General features: G+C 42.4%; 1 protein-coding gene across 1 annotated transcript; it reads left to right on the top strand.

Annotated features, from left to right (window-relative positions):
* Positions 1-1,284: 1,284 nt before the first annotated feature.
* Positions 1,285-7,249, top strand: LOC137199854 (uncharacterized). Its single transcript, XM_067614440.1, has 2 exons — positions 1,285-6,327; positions 7,150-7,249. Exon 1 carries the CDS (start codon positions 1,551-1,553, stop codon positions 3,144-3,146), a length of 1,596 nt encoding a protein of 531 aa, XP_067470541.1. The 5' UTR covers positions 1,285-1,550; the 3' UTR covers positions 3,147-6,327; positions 7,150-7,249.
* Positions 7,250-15,324: the final 8,075 nt, after the last annotated feature.

The raw sequence follows: 15,324 nt of genomic DNA, 5'->3' as shown, positions 1-15,324 counted from the left end.
TGACATTCTTGTATAATACAGGTGGACACTGAGACGTATGTAGTTAAGGTCTCATTGAAGCGATGAGTCGCTCTAAATCATCCACGTGTCTCCGCCAGCTACATGCTAACACCTTATCTTACATGTTGAGTGGTGGTTGAACACACAGTATATATTCTCTGTTGAGTGTATTTAGCTTTGTGCTTTTACGTTAGCATTATTCTATGTTGAGTGATATTTGGCTCCATGCTAACGCTGAGTGATAGCAAACGTCTTGCTAACACGCTAACATCTACCGTGAAAGTGAAGGTGTGGACCTCGTAGAGTTTTACTTATTCATTATACCATTTGTCCTTTATGGAAGCTGATTTTTCTCACTTTGTATAGACTTTTTTTGATTGTCATGCAACACAACACCAAGATAAATCCCTTGTATGTGCAAACTTACTTGGCAATAAATCTGATTCTGTTTGTATCTAAACCTGACTGACGTCTGGAGCCTTCAGGTCGGATCCAGAAGTCAGCTGTGTCTCTTCTGTTTTTGCCACAAAAGTATAAAAGTAAACTTTATTTGACAGTTAATTTAAAGCAAATTGATAGAAAAATTCATGTATTAGTTAAGTAGATATGGTCATATGTATGTATGTATTTGGCGGCAGGGCCTTGAGGGGAACACTATAATAGACATAATAGACATCATGGTCATGTGAAAGTGAGAGCTCTGTAAAGTTTTGTCTGGGGCTGTTAGAAGGAATCTGTAAACAACTAGAGGTGCCTCCCAGGGCATCAAGGCCGTCAATATATACTAATGTTTTTCCTTTGTCTTGTCAGAATTCTCCACGGAGACTCTGCATACTCTCCGTGTCTACAACATATGTTTAGTTTGAATTAAAGAGACGCTTGACTTCAACCAACCTCAGTCTATTTGGTAATTTTTACCTATCATTTTTGGTCCTTCGAGCCGGATTCCTGGATGTGCTTCTCGGCCCTCTTTCCAATCCGGAGCGGAGTAGAGTGCACGACATAGGTTACAAAATCCTTTTCCTGCTACGTTCAGAGATAAAGGCGCTTGCGGGCTGGAGAGGGTCGGGAGCCCCACGGATTCCTTTGTGAGGTGAGAAGTTGTCTCTTTAATCAACAATTGAGTTGTGTAAAAGGCCTGAATTTGTAAGCCCAGCCTCAAGCTATGTGGGAGAGAGTTTAGTGGTGATTTTAAACGGCTGTATAAGACTGGCAACCCTTGGGAGAGTGAAGGGAGAATAGGTGTGTCTACCTAGGTTAGAAGTGTGAAAAGTGTCAACCTTACAAAATTTTCCTTTTATATCAAACACGTAAATTGGGATCTTGGTATAGGAGGTAGTTATTAACAGTGTCTCAGTGAAATAGCCAGACAAGGGTAACCTTACGGTGTCAACAAATTGTCTGGAGACTGGAAACCTAACGGTGACAACAAAAGTCTACATTTCACTGATTGGACCAGTTGCTCGGGTGAATTCCATACAAACTGGTTGGCTGTTAAGGGAAAATAGTGAGATAAAGTCACTACAAAAAAAAAAAAAAAAGGGTGAAGTATGGGTACAAATCAAAGCAAAACCCCGAAAAATGGGTGGACGGGGGATGCAAAATTTATGTACACGATGAATGAAGAGAGCGTGCAGTACCTTGACAAATGGAAGAAGAAATATAAGTTTAAAGGGGGACTGTGTGCAGACGACTGTAAAAAACTGTGTGAAGAAATAACTAAGGCGTGCAAAGGGGATGAAAAACGAGAGAAAAAGGAAGGGCTGTTACAGGCATACTTGTGGCTAGAACAGGCAAAGAAAAGGAGTGAGTGCAGAAGACGAAAGAAACTTTTGTCTATGGGCCAAGTAAAACAACAAGATGATGATGGAACTAATGCTGTGGCAAGCTCTGTTGTCTTGCACTCTGTTGTTGATAAACAGGTACAGGACACCGCTCCGATCCCCGGCCTCGCGTCATCCTCGCCTCCGACCACACAGCGCACCCCGCCACCGTACCAGGAAGGAGCCGCAGCTTGGGAACAGATAAGTGGAATCACAGAGGGTTTAAACAGATTGAGCCTGAATAGCCCTGTATCTCAAAAAGCACCATCTCTCTATCCTGATCTGACCAAATTAAGTGGGGAGGAGAGGTCTGTAACAGACCCTCCGATATCAAGCAGAACCAGACAACATTGTGATCTGTCACAGAAAAAACTGTCCGATTTAGTAGCGCCACTGATTGAACTGCCGAATCCCAGACAAGGGGAAGGGCAACCAGATTCGGTTTGGGTCTTCCGTAATTGGACAAAGGAGGACGTGAAAAAGGCAGTAGATGGGATTCCTCATCCACGTAAAGATGTGCAAGCATACATCGAGAAAATGTATGGGCTGTATAATAGCTATAGGCTAAACGGGGAAGAAATGACTAACTGCCTCATGCAAAGTTTGACTACTGATTGGGCGACTGTAAATGTTGATTGGAGACCTATGGGGGAAAACGGTGAGCCGCTCCTGTGGGACCGAGATAGAACACGCGGGCTCGGTCCACAGCTGAACCGAATGGCAGAGATTCTTCGGGAAACATTTGCTCAGAGAAACGATTGGGCTGAAATTGATGCTGTGGTACAGGAGGAAAAAGAGACTGTAGCACAATATGCTGCCAGGCTCACGGAAGTGTTTAATAGACACAGTGGGCTGGAGCCGCGAATCGGAGAGAATGTTAATCCACGCTACGAGGCGCAGCTAACATCCTGCCTCCTGAGGGGTTTAAGGCTACCGATTGCAAATTGGGTGAAAGAACATCTGGTCGGATGGGAAGGAGAGCAGAGAAGGGTTATTCTCGCAAATGCTAAACACGCTGAAAAAATTTTGGAAAATGTAGATAAGAAACATAGAAAAGGAGAGGTGTTTTATAATGACGGTGAGAATGATGATGGTTGCTTTTTCTCTTCTGAGTCCCGCAGGAAGGAAATTATTTGCTATCGCTGTGGGAAAAGAGGCCACATCGCCAGAGAATGCAGAAGTCTCATGCCAGCTGCGGACACCGGGCGGGGCGGAGGTCGAGGTGGTGGACGGGGCAGGAGAGGGCGCGGGGGCCGTGGAGGCGGTCGGAGGGAGAAAAGGGAACGAGATGACAGAGAGAAGGATGAGGAGCAGGACTTCTGACTAGCTTCCCCTGCAGAATCAGGTCATGCAATCACACACACACATACAGAACAGAAAACAAAAACTGAAGATGCTGACTATGATTCTGAAGGAGTGGAGGGATCAGAGTTTATATCGCAAGAAGAAGTGCTAAATTTGGAATCTGTTGAAGTAATGTTAGCTGAGTGGGATGATAAACCTTTTGTGACTCTGCTGGTGAGGGGAGAAAAGTGTACCTTTTTGTGTGATTCAGGAGCTTGCATGACTGTGATGAGGAAAAAAGAGTTGCCTGACAGTATTCGGTTGACAAAACAAGAACTATCAGTAGTGTCAGCTTCAGGACATCAGGTGTCGGAGAGATTGACAGAAAAAACAAAACTAACTGATCCTGTGACTGGTTTTTCAGTAATGTTGAGAATGGTGGCCTCTGATTATTGCCCAGTCAATCTCCTAGGCCGAGATGGCATGGCAGCATTGCAACTTGGAATCATGCCAACTGACAGAGGGGTTGTGGTTTTCCGAAAAACTCAGACTGATTGTATCTTTGTGATTGAAGATAAGAACAGGCCACGGTTTTGGTATAGCATTGACCCTGTCAAAAAAGGCCCAGCAGCTATCACTGCCGAACTGCACAGAGAAGCGACTAGTGTAACTAGGCCAGGTATTGAAGTTCAAGGGGAAGGTGACATGTGCGTGTTTACACACTCAAATTTCGAAGCAGGGCCAGACCCTGCATATGAGGAGATTTTTTTCCGGTGTCCCAATTACCGACTAACTTTGACCTCACTGTACTGGGATAAATTGGGAAATGTGGGGGTCGCAGTGAAAGGGGATGAGCAATTGAACAGAGTGTACAGAGGTCATTCCTTGCCCTATATTGGTCTTGCTAAGGCCCCTAGGACGCACTGGACGGACGTCGGTGCGTTAGTGGAGTTGGGGGAGAGGGCTTTAAAAGGTTGGGTGCAGCATGAGTCAGGGGGGAACGGAGTGTTTTTCCACCAGAGACACGGTCTGTACAGGAAGGCGCTGAATTGGGTAACGGTGGGAGCAGCCACCACTCATTTGCAGCCCTCTTTGTGATCATTGCAGGACAAAGTGTGTTTGTTGACAGAGGAGCAGGAAAAAGAGCTAGAAGAGTTGCCTCCTGAACTGTGGAGTACAGGGAAAGGTGGTGATATTGGGTTGTTACGTACTGCCACACCTGTTACCATTAAACCTAAAAGCTCTTATAGACCATTTGTTAAACAATATCCTTTGAAGCCGGAAGCTGAGGAAGGTATTTCAGGAGTGATAGACAGTTTAATAAAACAAGGAGTTTTAGTTGATTGTCCTGACTCACCCTGCAACACACCAATTCTGCCTGTGAAAAAAGCTACTTCCGGGTGGCGGTTAGTGAATGATTTACAAGCTGTGAACCGTGCTATAGTTCCACGAGCTCCAAACGTGCCAGACCCCTACACTCTTCTGAACAACATAAAACCCACAAATGTTTGGTATTCAGTGATTGACTTGGCAAACGCATTTTTTACCATTCCTTTGAGCCCTGAGTCACAGTTTTGGTTTGCGTTTACGTTTAAACACAGACGATTGACGTATTCAAGACTTCCTCAAGGGTTTCAAGATAGCCCTACTATCTTTTCACAAGAAATTAAAAAATGTATTGACCTTTTTGAACCTCCTGAAGAGGAGTCTCAGATTTTGACTTATGTTGATGATATTCTTGTGACTTCTATATCTCAACAAAAGTGCAAAAACATGACTTTGGCCTTGTTGAGATATCTAGCTGCAGCTGGTGTTAAAGTCTCTAAGTCTAAACTCCAGCTGTGGAGTCAGGAGGTGAAATATTTAGGCTACACGCTAACTCCTGAAGGCCGTGTGTTGGATGAGCAGAGAAAAACAACTATTCTGCAGTTACCACAGCCTACAACAAAGCGAGAGATGATGTCTTTTCTTGGTACTTGCAATTTCTGCAGGTTATGGATTGCTAATTATGCCGAAATTGCACAACCATTACAGAATATGATTTATGGTAAAGCAATGGCTGCTTCAGATAAGGTGGTGTGGACCGAGGAGGGCGAGCAGGCTTTCACAAAGTTAAAACAGTTGATAGCTTCTTCGTCTGTACTTGCCTTACCTAACATGAAAAAGGATTTCATACAAACAGTGGATTGCAAAAATGGTTTTATGACATCTGTCCTGTTACAGGAGTATGGGGATAAATTAAGACCTGTTGCCTTCTACTCCTCCAGACTTGACCCAGTAAGCAGAGCCCTGCCCGGATGCTTGCAGGCAGTGGTGGCAGCGGCTATGGCAGTGCAGACCTCAGCTGCTTTGGTTTTGTTTAGGCCACTGACTCTTAGAGTGCCACATGCTGTCTCTTTGCTATTACTGGAACACAAACATTCACACATGTCACCAGCAAGACACTTATCTTGCATAGCCACATTGTTAGGCCAGCCAAACTTGACCATTGAGAGATGTACGGCTTTGAATCCAGCTACGCTCCTTCCAACACCTGTAGAAGGGATTCCTCATGATTGTGTGGCAATCACCGACGAATTAACCCTACCTCGCGCTGATTTGATTGACACGCCTTTACCTGATGCAGACATTGTGATGTTTGTAGATGGTTCTGCAAGTAAACATGTAGATGGGATTAACAGAGTTGGTTATGCTGTAGTTACACTGCATGAAGTTTTAGAGTCTGGAGCTTTGCCTTCTAATTTCTCTGCCCAAGCAGCAGAATTAGTTGCATTGTCAGCTGCGTGCAGGTTAGGGAAAGATAAGAAGGTCACGATCTGGACAGACAGTCAATATGCCTTTTCCACTTTGTTTACCTTTGCACAGCAGTGGAGGAACCGAGGAATGATAACATCCACAGGTCGGCCAGTAACACATAAGGATTTACTGTTGAAATTACTTGATGAAATACAGCTGCCTGCTAAGGTCGCTGTCTGCAAGTGTGTGGCACATACAAACAATACAGACAGTGTGTCTCGTGGGAACAGGAAGGCAGATGAAGCAGCAAAGAAAGCAGCTCACGGGAGTGTTAGTCATTCTTTCTCTGTACAGATTGACAAAGCTCAAGTAACCACTGACTTTTTAATGGACATGCAACATAGCTCTCCTAAACAAGAAAAACAGTTTTGGAAGACTAAGGGAGTTAGTCAAGACGCAGATGGACTTTACATCTGACCTGTAGGTAAACCAATTTTACCAAAGTCTCTCTATCGCTATGCAGCTATGACGAGCCATGGAGTCACTCATGTCTCGTCAGGGGGGATGGTGAGCTTAATTGAACAAACATATACGGCATATGGATTGGGGAATTATTTCAAAAAATATTGCTCACAGTGTTTGATTTGCGCAAAGAACAATCCACAGGGAAATTATAAGGTTAAATCAGGCTCTTTTCCAGAACCTGTGTATCCTTTTCAGTACATTGAGATGGATTTTATCGAGTTAAGTAGATGTGAAGGGAAGAAATATGCATTAGTTATTGTGGATAAGTTTTCGAAATGGGTTGAAATATTTCCTGTTGGGAATCCAGATGCTATAGCAGTTGCAAAGGCTTTGTGTAAGCATATCGTACCATCTTTTGGAATACCAGAAAAAATTTATTGTGATAATGGAACACATTTCGCGAATGCAGTGATTTCTAAGATGTCCCAAAGTCTTGGGATACAAGTTAAATACCACTGTGCTTATCATCCACAGTCAGCAGGCTTAGTGGAAAGGACAAATCAAACTATTAAAAGTAAATTGAGAAAAGCAATGGCAGAGACTGGGAAAAATTGGGTTTACTGTCTACCTTTGGTTTTAACAGCAATGCACATTACACCTACCAAAGATGGTTTGTCACCTTTTGAGGTTTTATTTGGGAGAAGTTACCAAATTCCTGAACTACGACACACACCAGCTCAAGAAGCTGAGGACTGTCTAGCTGACTACATGAGAAAGACTCTATGTCAAAGACAGTTGCGTGCAAATGTTTTACCACCATATCTGTTTGATGTTATTCCAGAACCGGAATCAGATCTCAAGCCAGGAGACCTGGTCCTGATCAAGGTGTTCCGGAGGAAAAAGTGGACTGAGCCACGGTGGGAGGGGCCTTATACCGTACTACTGACCACTCCAAGTTGGGTGGTCAGCTAGTCACGGTATAAGGCCCTACAGGCCCCCACCGGCTGTCTCATCCACCGGTGAGTGAGTAGTGGGTTCGTATTGCCTTCTCAGCCACTCCTCAGGTGACCTGTAAGTCCGGCTACACAGGGGGCGCTGTGCAAAATAGAGGTGCAGTGTCGTCTCAAACCGGTGAAGATTTCGGTGTTTTTCCAAAGTGGGCCCTGAGGATTTAGGAGTTGAAAGGCTTTCGAGCTACTGCTGCCACCTGGTGGACTCGGGAAATATTGAAGTCATGGCGTCCCAGAGGAACAGACAACCTCCATCACCAGCACAGGAGACTCCAGCAACCATATCCTTCCTACAGTGGTGGTATTATTGGTTACTGTGTAAAAGAGTGATGATTGTTTTGTTCTTTGTGACTGTTTTGATGATACCAATTTGCATATGGTTCTTCCCTACTATTCGTCCTTATCTATCATTGCTCAGAGGGGCCCGGTCTATGGAAGATGATGCCATCAGCCACGCTCAGGATGTCTGGTTGCAAATGATCTCAGCAAGGAAATCACACTCCACCATGTACACACTTAACTTTTGGTATTCTTATGCCAAGTATGTTGCTGAATCCAAGAACCGCTCCAATTGCTATGTGTGCAGCCATATGCCGATTGCTACAAACAACCCCCATGTTGTCCCCAGACCGGTAAAAGACTTAAAGAGTTTGTTTCCTGATATCTTGGTTTCTAGTGTTGACTCAACGGTTTTAAATCAAACAGTTTTTAGGACAACTGGAAATGTGTTACCACCTCTGCGGCCTTATTCAGGTCGAAAGTTTTCTAGGTTTAAGATTCTCAGTGTCGGGAGTGAACCCTTGTTTGGGCCGGTCCATTTGAGACCCGAAATTAAATTTGATTGTTTTGCTCAAAAATTAGTTCTGTCTGAGTCCTCCTCCATCAAAGTAGGAAAGATCCCAAAACTTTTCTGCTCTACTATTTCGAGTCCTTGTACTTCGAACATTGGCAAAGCATCCCTAAATTATTCTCAGGTAGTGATGGGCAGTGCGTGTGCACCTTACTTCACCGTGCCAGACGTCCTTGGGACATATCCACAGACTGATGTAATGTTTCTCTGTGGGTACTACATGTATGCTCAACTTCCTCCTGGCTGGGTGGGTCGCTGTGCGGCTGTGGAGCCGACTGATCATTCCTTCATTGTTTCAGCTATGCCCCACCCTGGTGAACTTCCGGGTGAGCAGCGTATGAGGAGAGATGTAAGTCAGCTGCATGATCCTGTCTGGGGCTCTAATGTTCCAGAAGACCATAAGTTGTGGTCCACTGGTGAAAAAGTCATGCTGTCACTCTTCCCGTCTCTTGGAGTGGGTAAAGTAATGCTGCGGATGGAAACTATGAACTACAGGTTCTCTGGGTTCATAAACACTACGCTGGTTATGTGGCAGGCTGAACGGGAGGAGTTGAGAGGCCTCAGGGCCGTTGCCCTTCAAAACCGCATTGTGCTAGATCAACTCACTGCAGCCAGTGGAGGTGTGTGTGCTCTCGTAGGTGCCTCATGCTGCACATACATCCCTGCTAATGATGATGAGGGAGGAGTCATTCAGCAGGCTATTGCTAATCTGACCTCATTGCGTGATGCTGTTGATCATGACTCAAAATTTGACAAGTCCTGGTTCGTAACCGGTCCATGGTACGCTGTTTGTTTGAAATTATTGGCTCCAGTCGCTCCATTTTTGATTCTGATCTTTGTAAGTGTTTGTTGCATCATTCCCATTATCAAGGCACTGGTAAAAAAGTCTGTAGCTGTGGTCATGCACCAGGAAGCAAGATATCAAGAACAACTCCTACTTTTGGATATGTGATGTAATGTTACAAAAGAAGGATTCTTTATGACGTTAATATTGAAAATCGTGAGAAGTGATATTGACTGATGATTCTGATGGAAACGTTGTAACTTACAGCTGTGATGTATTTTGATCATTTTTTATTAATTATGATGGTATAATCGAAATTGTCAAAATTATTAATCACTATTAATCATTATTAATCACTATTAATCATTAGTAATTAATTACTGGCTTAGGCATAGTTGATGTTGATTGATTTTACGAGGACTGTTATCTTTTATCATGTATCCATGTAATCGTTTAAGAAAAGAAAAAAAAAGAAAAGAAAAAAAAAACTATGTTCATTCATGATGATTTGATGTTGATTTGATTGTATTTTGTATTACACATTTAGTTTTCACTATACATTTTTCTATGTTTTTGATTTTATTCATTTGTTTTACAAAGTATAAACAGGGGGGAAATGATAGAAAAATTCATGTATTAGTTAAGTAGATATGGTCATATGTATGTATGTATTTGGCGGCAGGGCCTTGAGGGGAACACTATAATAGACATAATAGACATCATGGTCATGTGAAAGTGAGAGCTCTGTAAAGTTTTGTCTGGGGCTGTTAGAAGGAATCTGTAAACAACTAGAGGTGCCTCCCAGGGCATCAAGGCCGTCAATATATACTAATGTTTTTCCTTTGTCTTGTCAGAATTCTCCACGGAGACTCTGCATACTCTCCGTGTCTACAACATATGTTTAGTTTGAATTAAAGAGACGCTTGACTTCAACCAACCTCAGTCTATTTGGTAATTTTTACCTATCACAAATATAACAAACTTTTCCAGCTGATAGCTTCCACATTGTGCAGCCGAATATATGCAGTAGTGTTTCTACTACTACGTTACCCATGAGCCTCGGCTGCTGTTGCTATGGAGAAGAAGCCAGTGAATTAAAAACGCTTCATCGCTGAAGTTGTAAACAAAACCTGTCGCCATGGATACTGAATGTTTAGCTTCTAGTGCTGCACGTGACCGTATTTTAAACTTCACTGATTCTAGTAGAAATGCACCCTGGGAGTCGTAGTTAAACCCGAAGTTTAAATCTCCACAGTCTTGTAGCTTCAACTTTTTACTAAAGAATCAGATATTTTCTGACACAGTTGTTCATCTTTTGTTCTGATAATTCAACCAGGAGAGTTTTCTGTTGATCCAAACTGTAAAAGAGAGAAAACTGAGAGTCGTAACGTTGTCTGTTAACAAAAACGAGATTTTTACATCTCCTCCCGCTTCGCGACTCTATATGGTGTCAGAAAGGTCAGAGGTCAGAAACAGGTAAACTCCATGTTAAAACTTTAGTAGTGAAACTCACCTGCACACACACGCAAACACACTTATGGCTTACATGCCCATGCTTATCATTGCAAATTCCACCTCTTGAATGCACACACACACACACACACACACACACACACACACACCTGCTGGGATGGATCAGGTTCAGGCCTTCAGAAAGTCGACATGTCGGCTCATTTCTTCTCCTCCCTCAAATTTACCCTCCATCTCCTTTGTTGTCTAACTTTCCTCCCCTGTGAGGCGACTTCAACCCACACAAACATGACAGCCAACAAACACGCACACACACACACACACACACACACACACACGCACACACTCTCTTTCTCTTTCTTTCTAGCCGGTGTAAGATGTCACCTGAGTCGCTGTAATTACGCCCAGTGTGCTAATAGCGTTTCTCTCACCTCTCTGGGAGCCAGCCAGCATTCACAGAAAGGTGTGTGTGTGTGTGTGTGTGTGTGTGTGTGTGTGTGTGTGTGATGAGGGGGTGAGGCAGGTAGATAATGGGGTCGGTGTTGTCGTGTTCGGCTTTGAGCTTCTTCTTTTGTCGCTCATCGGCCTGGTGAACTTTTTTTTTTTTTAACCTAAAGACCTCGGAGAGAGAGCAGATGTGTGAGTGTCAGAGGATCGATGTGGTGTATAAATATATATATATATATTTATATATTGGAAAAGATCACATAAACATATTAACATGCATACATATATCATTTTCTTCTACTTCTTCTACTCCTTTCTTTCTTCTTCTGTAGGAATCAGACCTCCTGCTCTCCTCCTGAAGCCTTCACACACTAAACATGTTCATAAAAGAAACTTTGAAGCACAAACAACATTCAGATGTTTGTCTGTTTGTTGTAAAAAGTCCACTGCAGATAACCAGAGGTGTTATTAATCTGATTATTATTAATGACTGAAGGTTAAACATACTCGGCTTTACTCGGTATGTTTTGAACTTGACTTGCACTTATTCTTGGTTTAGTGCTCTTTGGTATTTTTGGTCTTTTTACACATTTTCGACTCGTTTCTTCACCTTTTACTTCATAGCAAAGACTTTAGATTTACGTACGACATACAAAACAATAACTTTGGCCCTTTTTTCTGCAAATAACCTGCAGTTCTCCACTAAATAGACATTCAAATGAATCAATATATCAGCTGAATCTTTCTCTTCAGACTGCAGAATTATGTGGAAATTATTAGGGGGGAGCGTTGAAGAGCTCATCTAGCTGCTCAGCATGTGAACTCACTCAGAGAAACAAAAAAAAAGCTCAAATCCATCATAAGAGTGAAAACTCATGAGATTCTGAAGTGGACGACATGTAGAGAAAATATCATCAAACTCCTGATATTCAATTAACAGACTCAGTAGTAAATTCTAGATGTTCACTGCAAAGTCTAAAAGGACTATTTGACTCTCAAAAGATTTTAGATTTGAGTATCACTTTAAGTCGTTCCATCTTTGGTGCAGAACCGTGACTTTACCCATCAGAAACCTCAGAAACCTGTGACTGCATCCCAGAAACCTCGGGGATACCTTTTCCCGCTGCCCTTCTCGTCTTCTTCTCCCGCTCCTCCTGGCTGGCAGCGAGACAAAAGGCCGCCTGTGTGCTGGTTTGTTTGATTTGCTTGATGAATTCGCGCCGTCGGTTCGAGTCAAAGAGTTGTTTTCATCGGCGACGGAGGGAGGGCACGTCTGCTCTGTAATCAGAGCGAAAGGAGGAGCAGGAGGAGGAGGAGGAGGAGGAGGTGTAGAAAAGAGAAGCTATCTGTTTGGTTTTCTTTCAGGAGGAGCGTTTGTTTTGTTGATGGACAGCAGCTCGCTGTCATCACTAACAGAGAAATATCCCATCAGCTCAGGTCAAACAACGTCCGACAGGTGCAGCAGCGTGAGTCAGTCGGCGTTCCCGCTTCATCCTGAAGCTCGAACTGTGTGTTCACACAAAGACAGAAACATCATCTTCATCAGATTTATAAAGCTGTGTGTACTAGGGGTGTGTCCGAATACAAATACATTATTCTGCAAAGCACAAATAGTGGGTTTTATACAAATATTTGTTTCATACAAATATTTAAAAAGTTATTTGTTGGGGGTGTTCCCCAGAGATAAAGCTGAGCTACTGACACAAGCAAAGTGCTCCCAACGGACTCTCCATAACCTGTTGATCCTCTTCTCCTTTCCACAAAGTTAGGTTGTAAAAAAATAGGCAATAAATGAAAAGTGCAAAGCAAGAATCACCTTTGAAGTTCTTCCCTACATGTTACACGCTGTGCTGTCTCTGTGTTATGGGTGTATAAACAGGTAGAGGTCAGTCTGCACAGTCGTCTATGATCTGGGAGACTCCGGTTCAAGACCTGATGTAGGGACCTGCTTTATAAGGTGGTTTATTCCACTTTTATTCGAATACAAATACAGATACTGGGCTCTCTGCACATCCCTAGTGTGTACACGTGACTCATTCATCCTCAATCATTGTGGAACTCGATGTCTTATTTCTACTCCCACAATTAGCTGTAAATATTATAGCTAATATCCGTTCTGAGCCTCTGTAGAAACATGGCGGTGCAACATGGCGGCCTCGGTAGAAGAGGACCCGCTCCCTCTGTAGATATAAAGACTCACTGTAAGGCAACGAAAACACAATGATTCTTATTTTCAGGTGATTATAGTTCGTTCCGCTAGATGCCACTAAATTCTACAAACTGCACCTTTAAGTCTGAGTTTAACGCCTGGACGTACCTGCGGGATTTATGACATCACAGCTAGTTTGTAGCCAATCCTGGTCCAGACTTTACAGTGAAGGAGGAGAATCAACAATATTTACAGATTCAGAGATTCTGTATTTTTATGTAGAAGGAGGAGATGTTTTAAGGACTTTTAACTACTGCAAGTAGTTTATATATTAAAGATGTGCAGAGGGCCCAGTATTTGTATTTGTATCTGTATTTGTTGAGGCAACAAAATTATTTGTATTTGTATTCGAATAAAAGTGGAAAGAGGCTTAAAAATCCCTTTTTTTTTTGTTTTTATTAAGCTTATAATTTTAGAAAATTAAAGATGAAAATTCTCCAAATTAAGAAATGTGCGTCATGTAGCAGGTGGATGTGACTCCCCTCACTGTAGACCTGCTGATAGATGTAACAGCGGAGCAGAGATAGCGACTATAACTGACCTGCAAGCTGGTATTTGACATGTTTCGTTTTTTTCTTCCCAGAAACAAATAATTTTAAAAATATTTGTATGAAACAAATATTCGTTAAAAAAAAACACTATTTGTGCTTTGCTGAATAATATATTTGCATTCAGGCACACCCCTAGTATATATATACATATATATATATATATATATATATATATATATATATATCTTATAAGGCGCCTTTCTAGTCATGCAACCACTCAACCACACTGACAGCTGAGCCTTTGGCAGTAATTTAGGATTCAGTATCTCGTCCGTACCTGCAGGTCGTTTATTTGACCACATCACACACAAATTATTATTCCAAGCGAAGGATTTTTATACGTCTTAAAACATCACTCAGCAGCAGGATCTTTAAAGGTCACCTGTGAAGTTTTGGTGCTCGCACGCACATGACGGTGACACAATACACAGTCGTACCGACGGTTTCACACTAACACTGTTCCGCTGATCTACAGGCGGCTGCGATGCACAGAGAGAAACACAGCGATGCACCAACAATGTACCAACAAGACAGAGAAGAAGAAGACGTGTTTTACGAGGAAGGAAATGGATCCAACACATTTGTAGACACACACACACACACGGTGAGTTTTGGGGGAGTAACAGTGAATGTAAACAGCAGCTGTAAGTTTAGAAATGTGTCTTTGATTGATATTTTACACATCGCTGTGTAGACACATAAAAAATCACACAATCAGTACAGTTTGTTATCAACCTAAACAAACAGTGTTTTATTATATTTAGATTCTGTCTTTCAGCTTATTTATACATCACATTATTATATAACCCTCAGATCACTCGAGAAAAACACGCTGGTAGACGTCTGCGTGAGGTGAACACATTCTACTTTTATAATAATGATCATAAAATATATATGTGTGAGAAATGGTGTATTTATACATCATTTTGTCCGAACAGTTTCTTAGTATATGAATGTAATTTCCAGGAAACATGGAGTGACTTTGCTCATCGTGTTGCAGCTACAGAGAGTCTGTCGTAAGAGTCTGAGTGTTTTGTTTTGCCGAGGATGATGATGATGTGAGTCTCCTTCACAAGACAACACAAAGTTGAGAAAACTGAAGAATAATGTTAATAAAGTTTACATCAGACATGTGGAAGTCATGAAGACACCTGAACGCAGTAAGATGATAATGTTTCAGAGGAGGAAGAACCTGACAGTCGACACATATCTGTTCACTGACACACACACACACACACACACACACACACACGGAGACACACAAACACAAAGCTCTCATTCATAAAGAGAAAACATCTTCTTCTTCCTCTTCTTCGACTCGTTGGGAAAGTAACTCACCTGGAACAAGGACCTGTCACACACACACATCAACACACACACACACACACACACACACACACACACACACACACACACACACACACACACGGTGAGTGTAGAGTCTCTATCAGTTTGAGACAGGTATGTCCTGACACACACACATAGTTGGCAGAAAGACAAAGTACAACACTATAGCTCTACAGTGTCTGTGTGTCTGTGTGTGTGTGTGTGTGTCTGTCTGTGTGTGCGTGTGTGTGTGTGTGTGTGTACCTAACATCCTCACATATTAACACAAATCCTCTAAATTAAAGGCCAAAATCTGCTGTTACACTTAATAACGATGCATAGAAGAGTTTTCTGATCCAACAAATCACT

This window comes from Thunnus thynnus, chromosome 16 (genome assembly GCF_963924715.1).
Source record: "Thunnus thynnus chromosome 16, fThuThy2.1, whole genome shotgun sequence".
Taxonomy (NCBI): domain Eukaryota; kingdom Metazoa; phylum Chordata; class Actinopteri; order Scombriformes; family Scombridae; genus Thunnus; species Thunnus thynnus.
This window is presented reverse-complemented; position numbering and strand designations above follow the sequence as displayed.

Excerpts from the sequence above, each read along its gene's own strand:
- LOC137199854 (XM_067614440.1), top strand. The coding sequence starts at position 1,551 with ATGGGTACAAATCAAAGCAAAACCCCGAAAAATGGGTGGACGGGGGAT.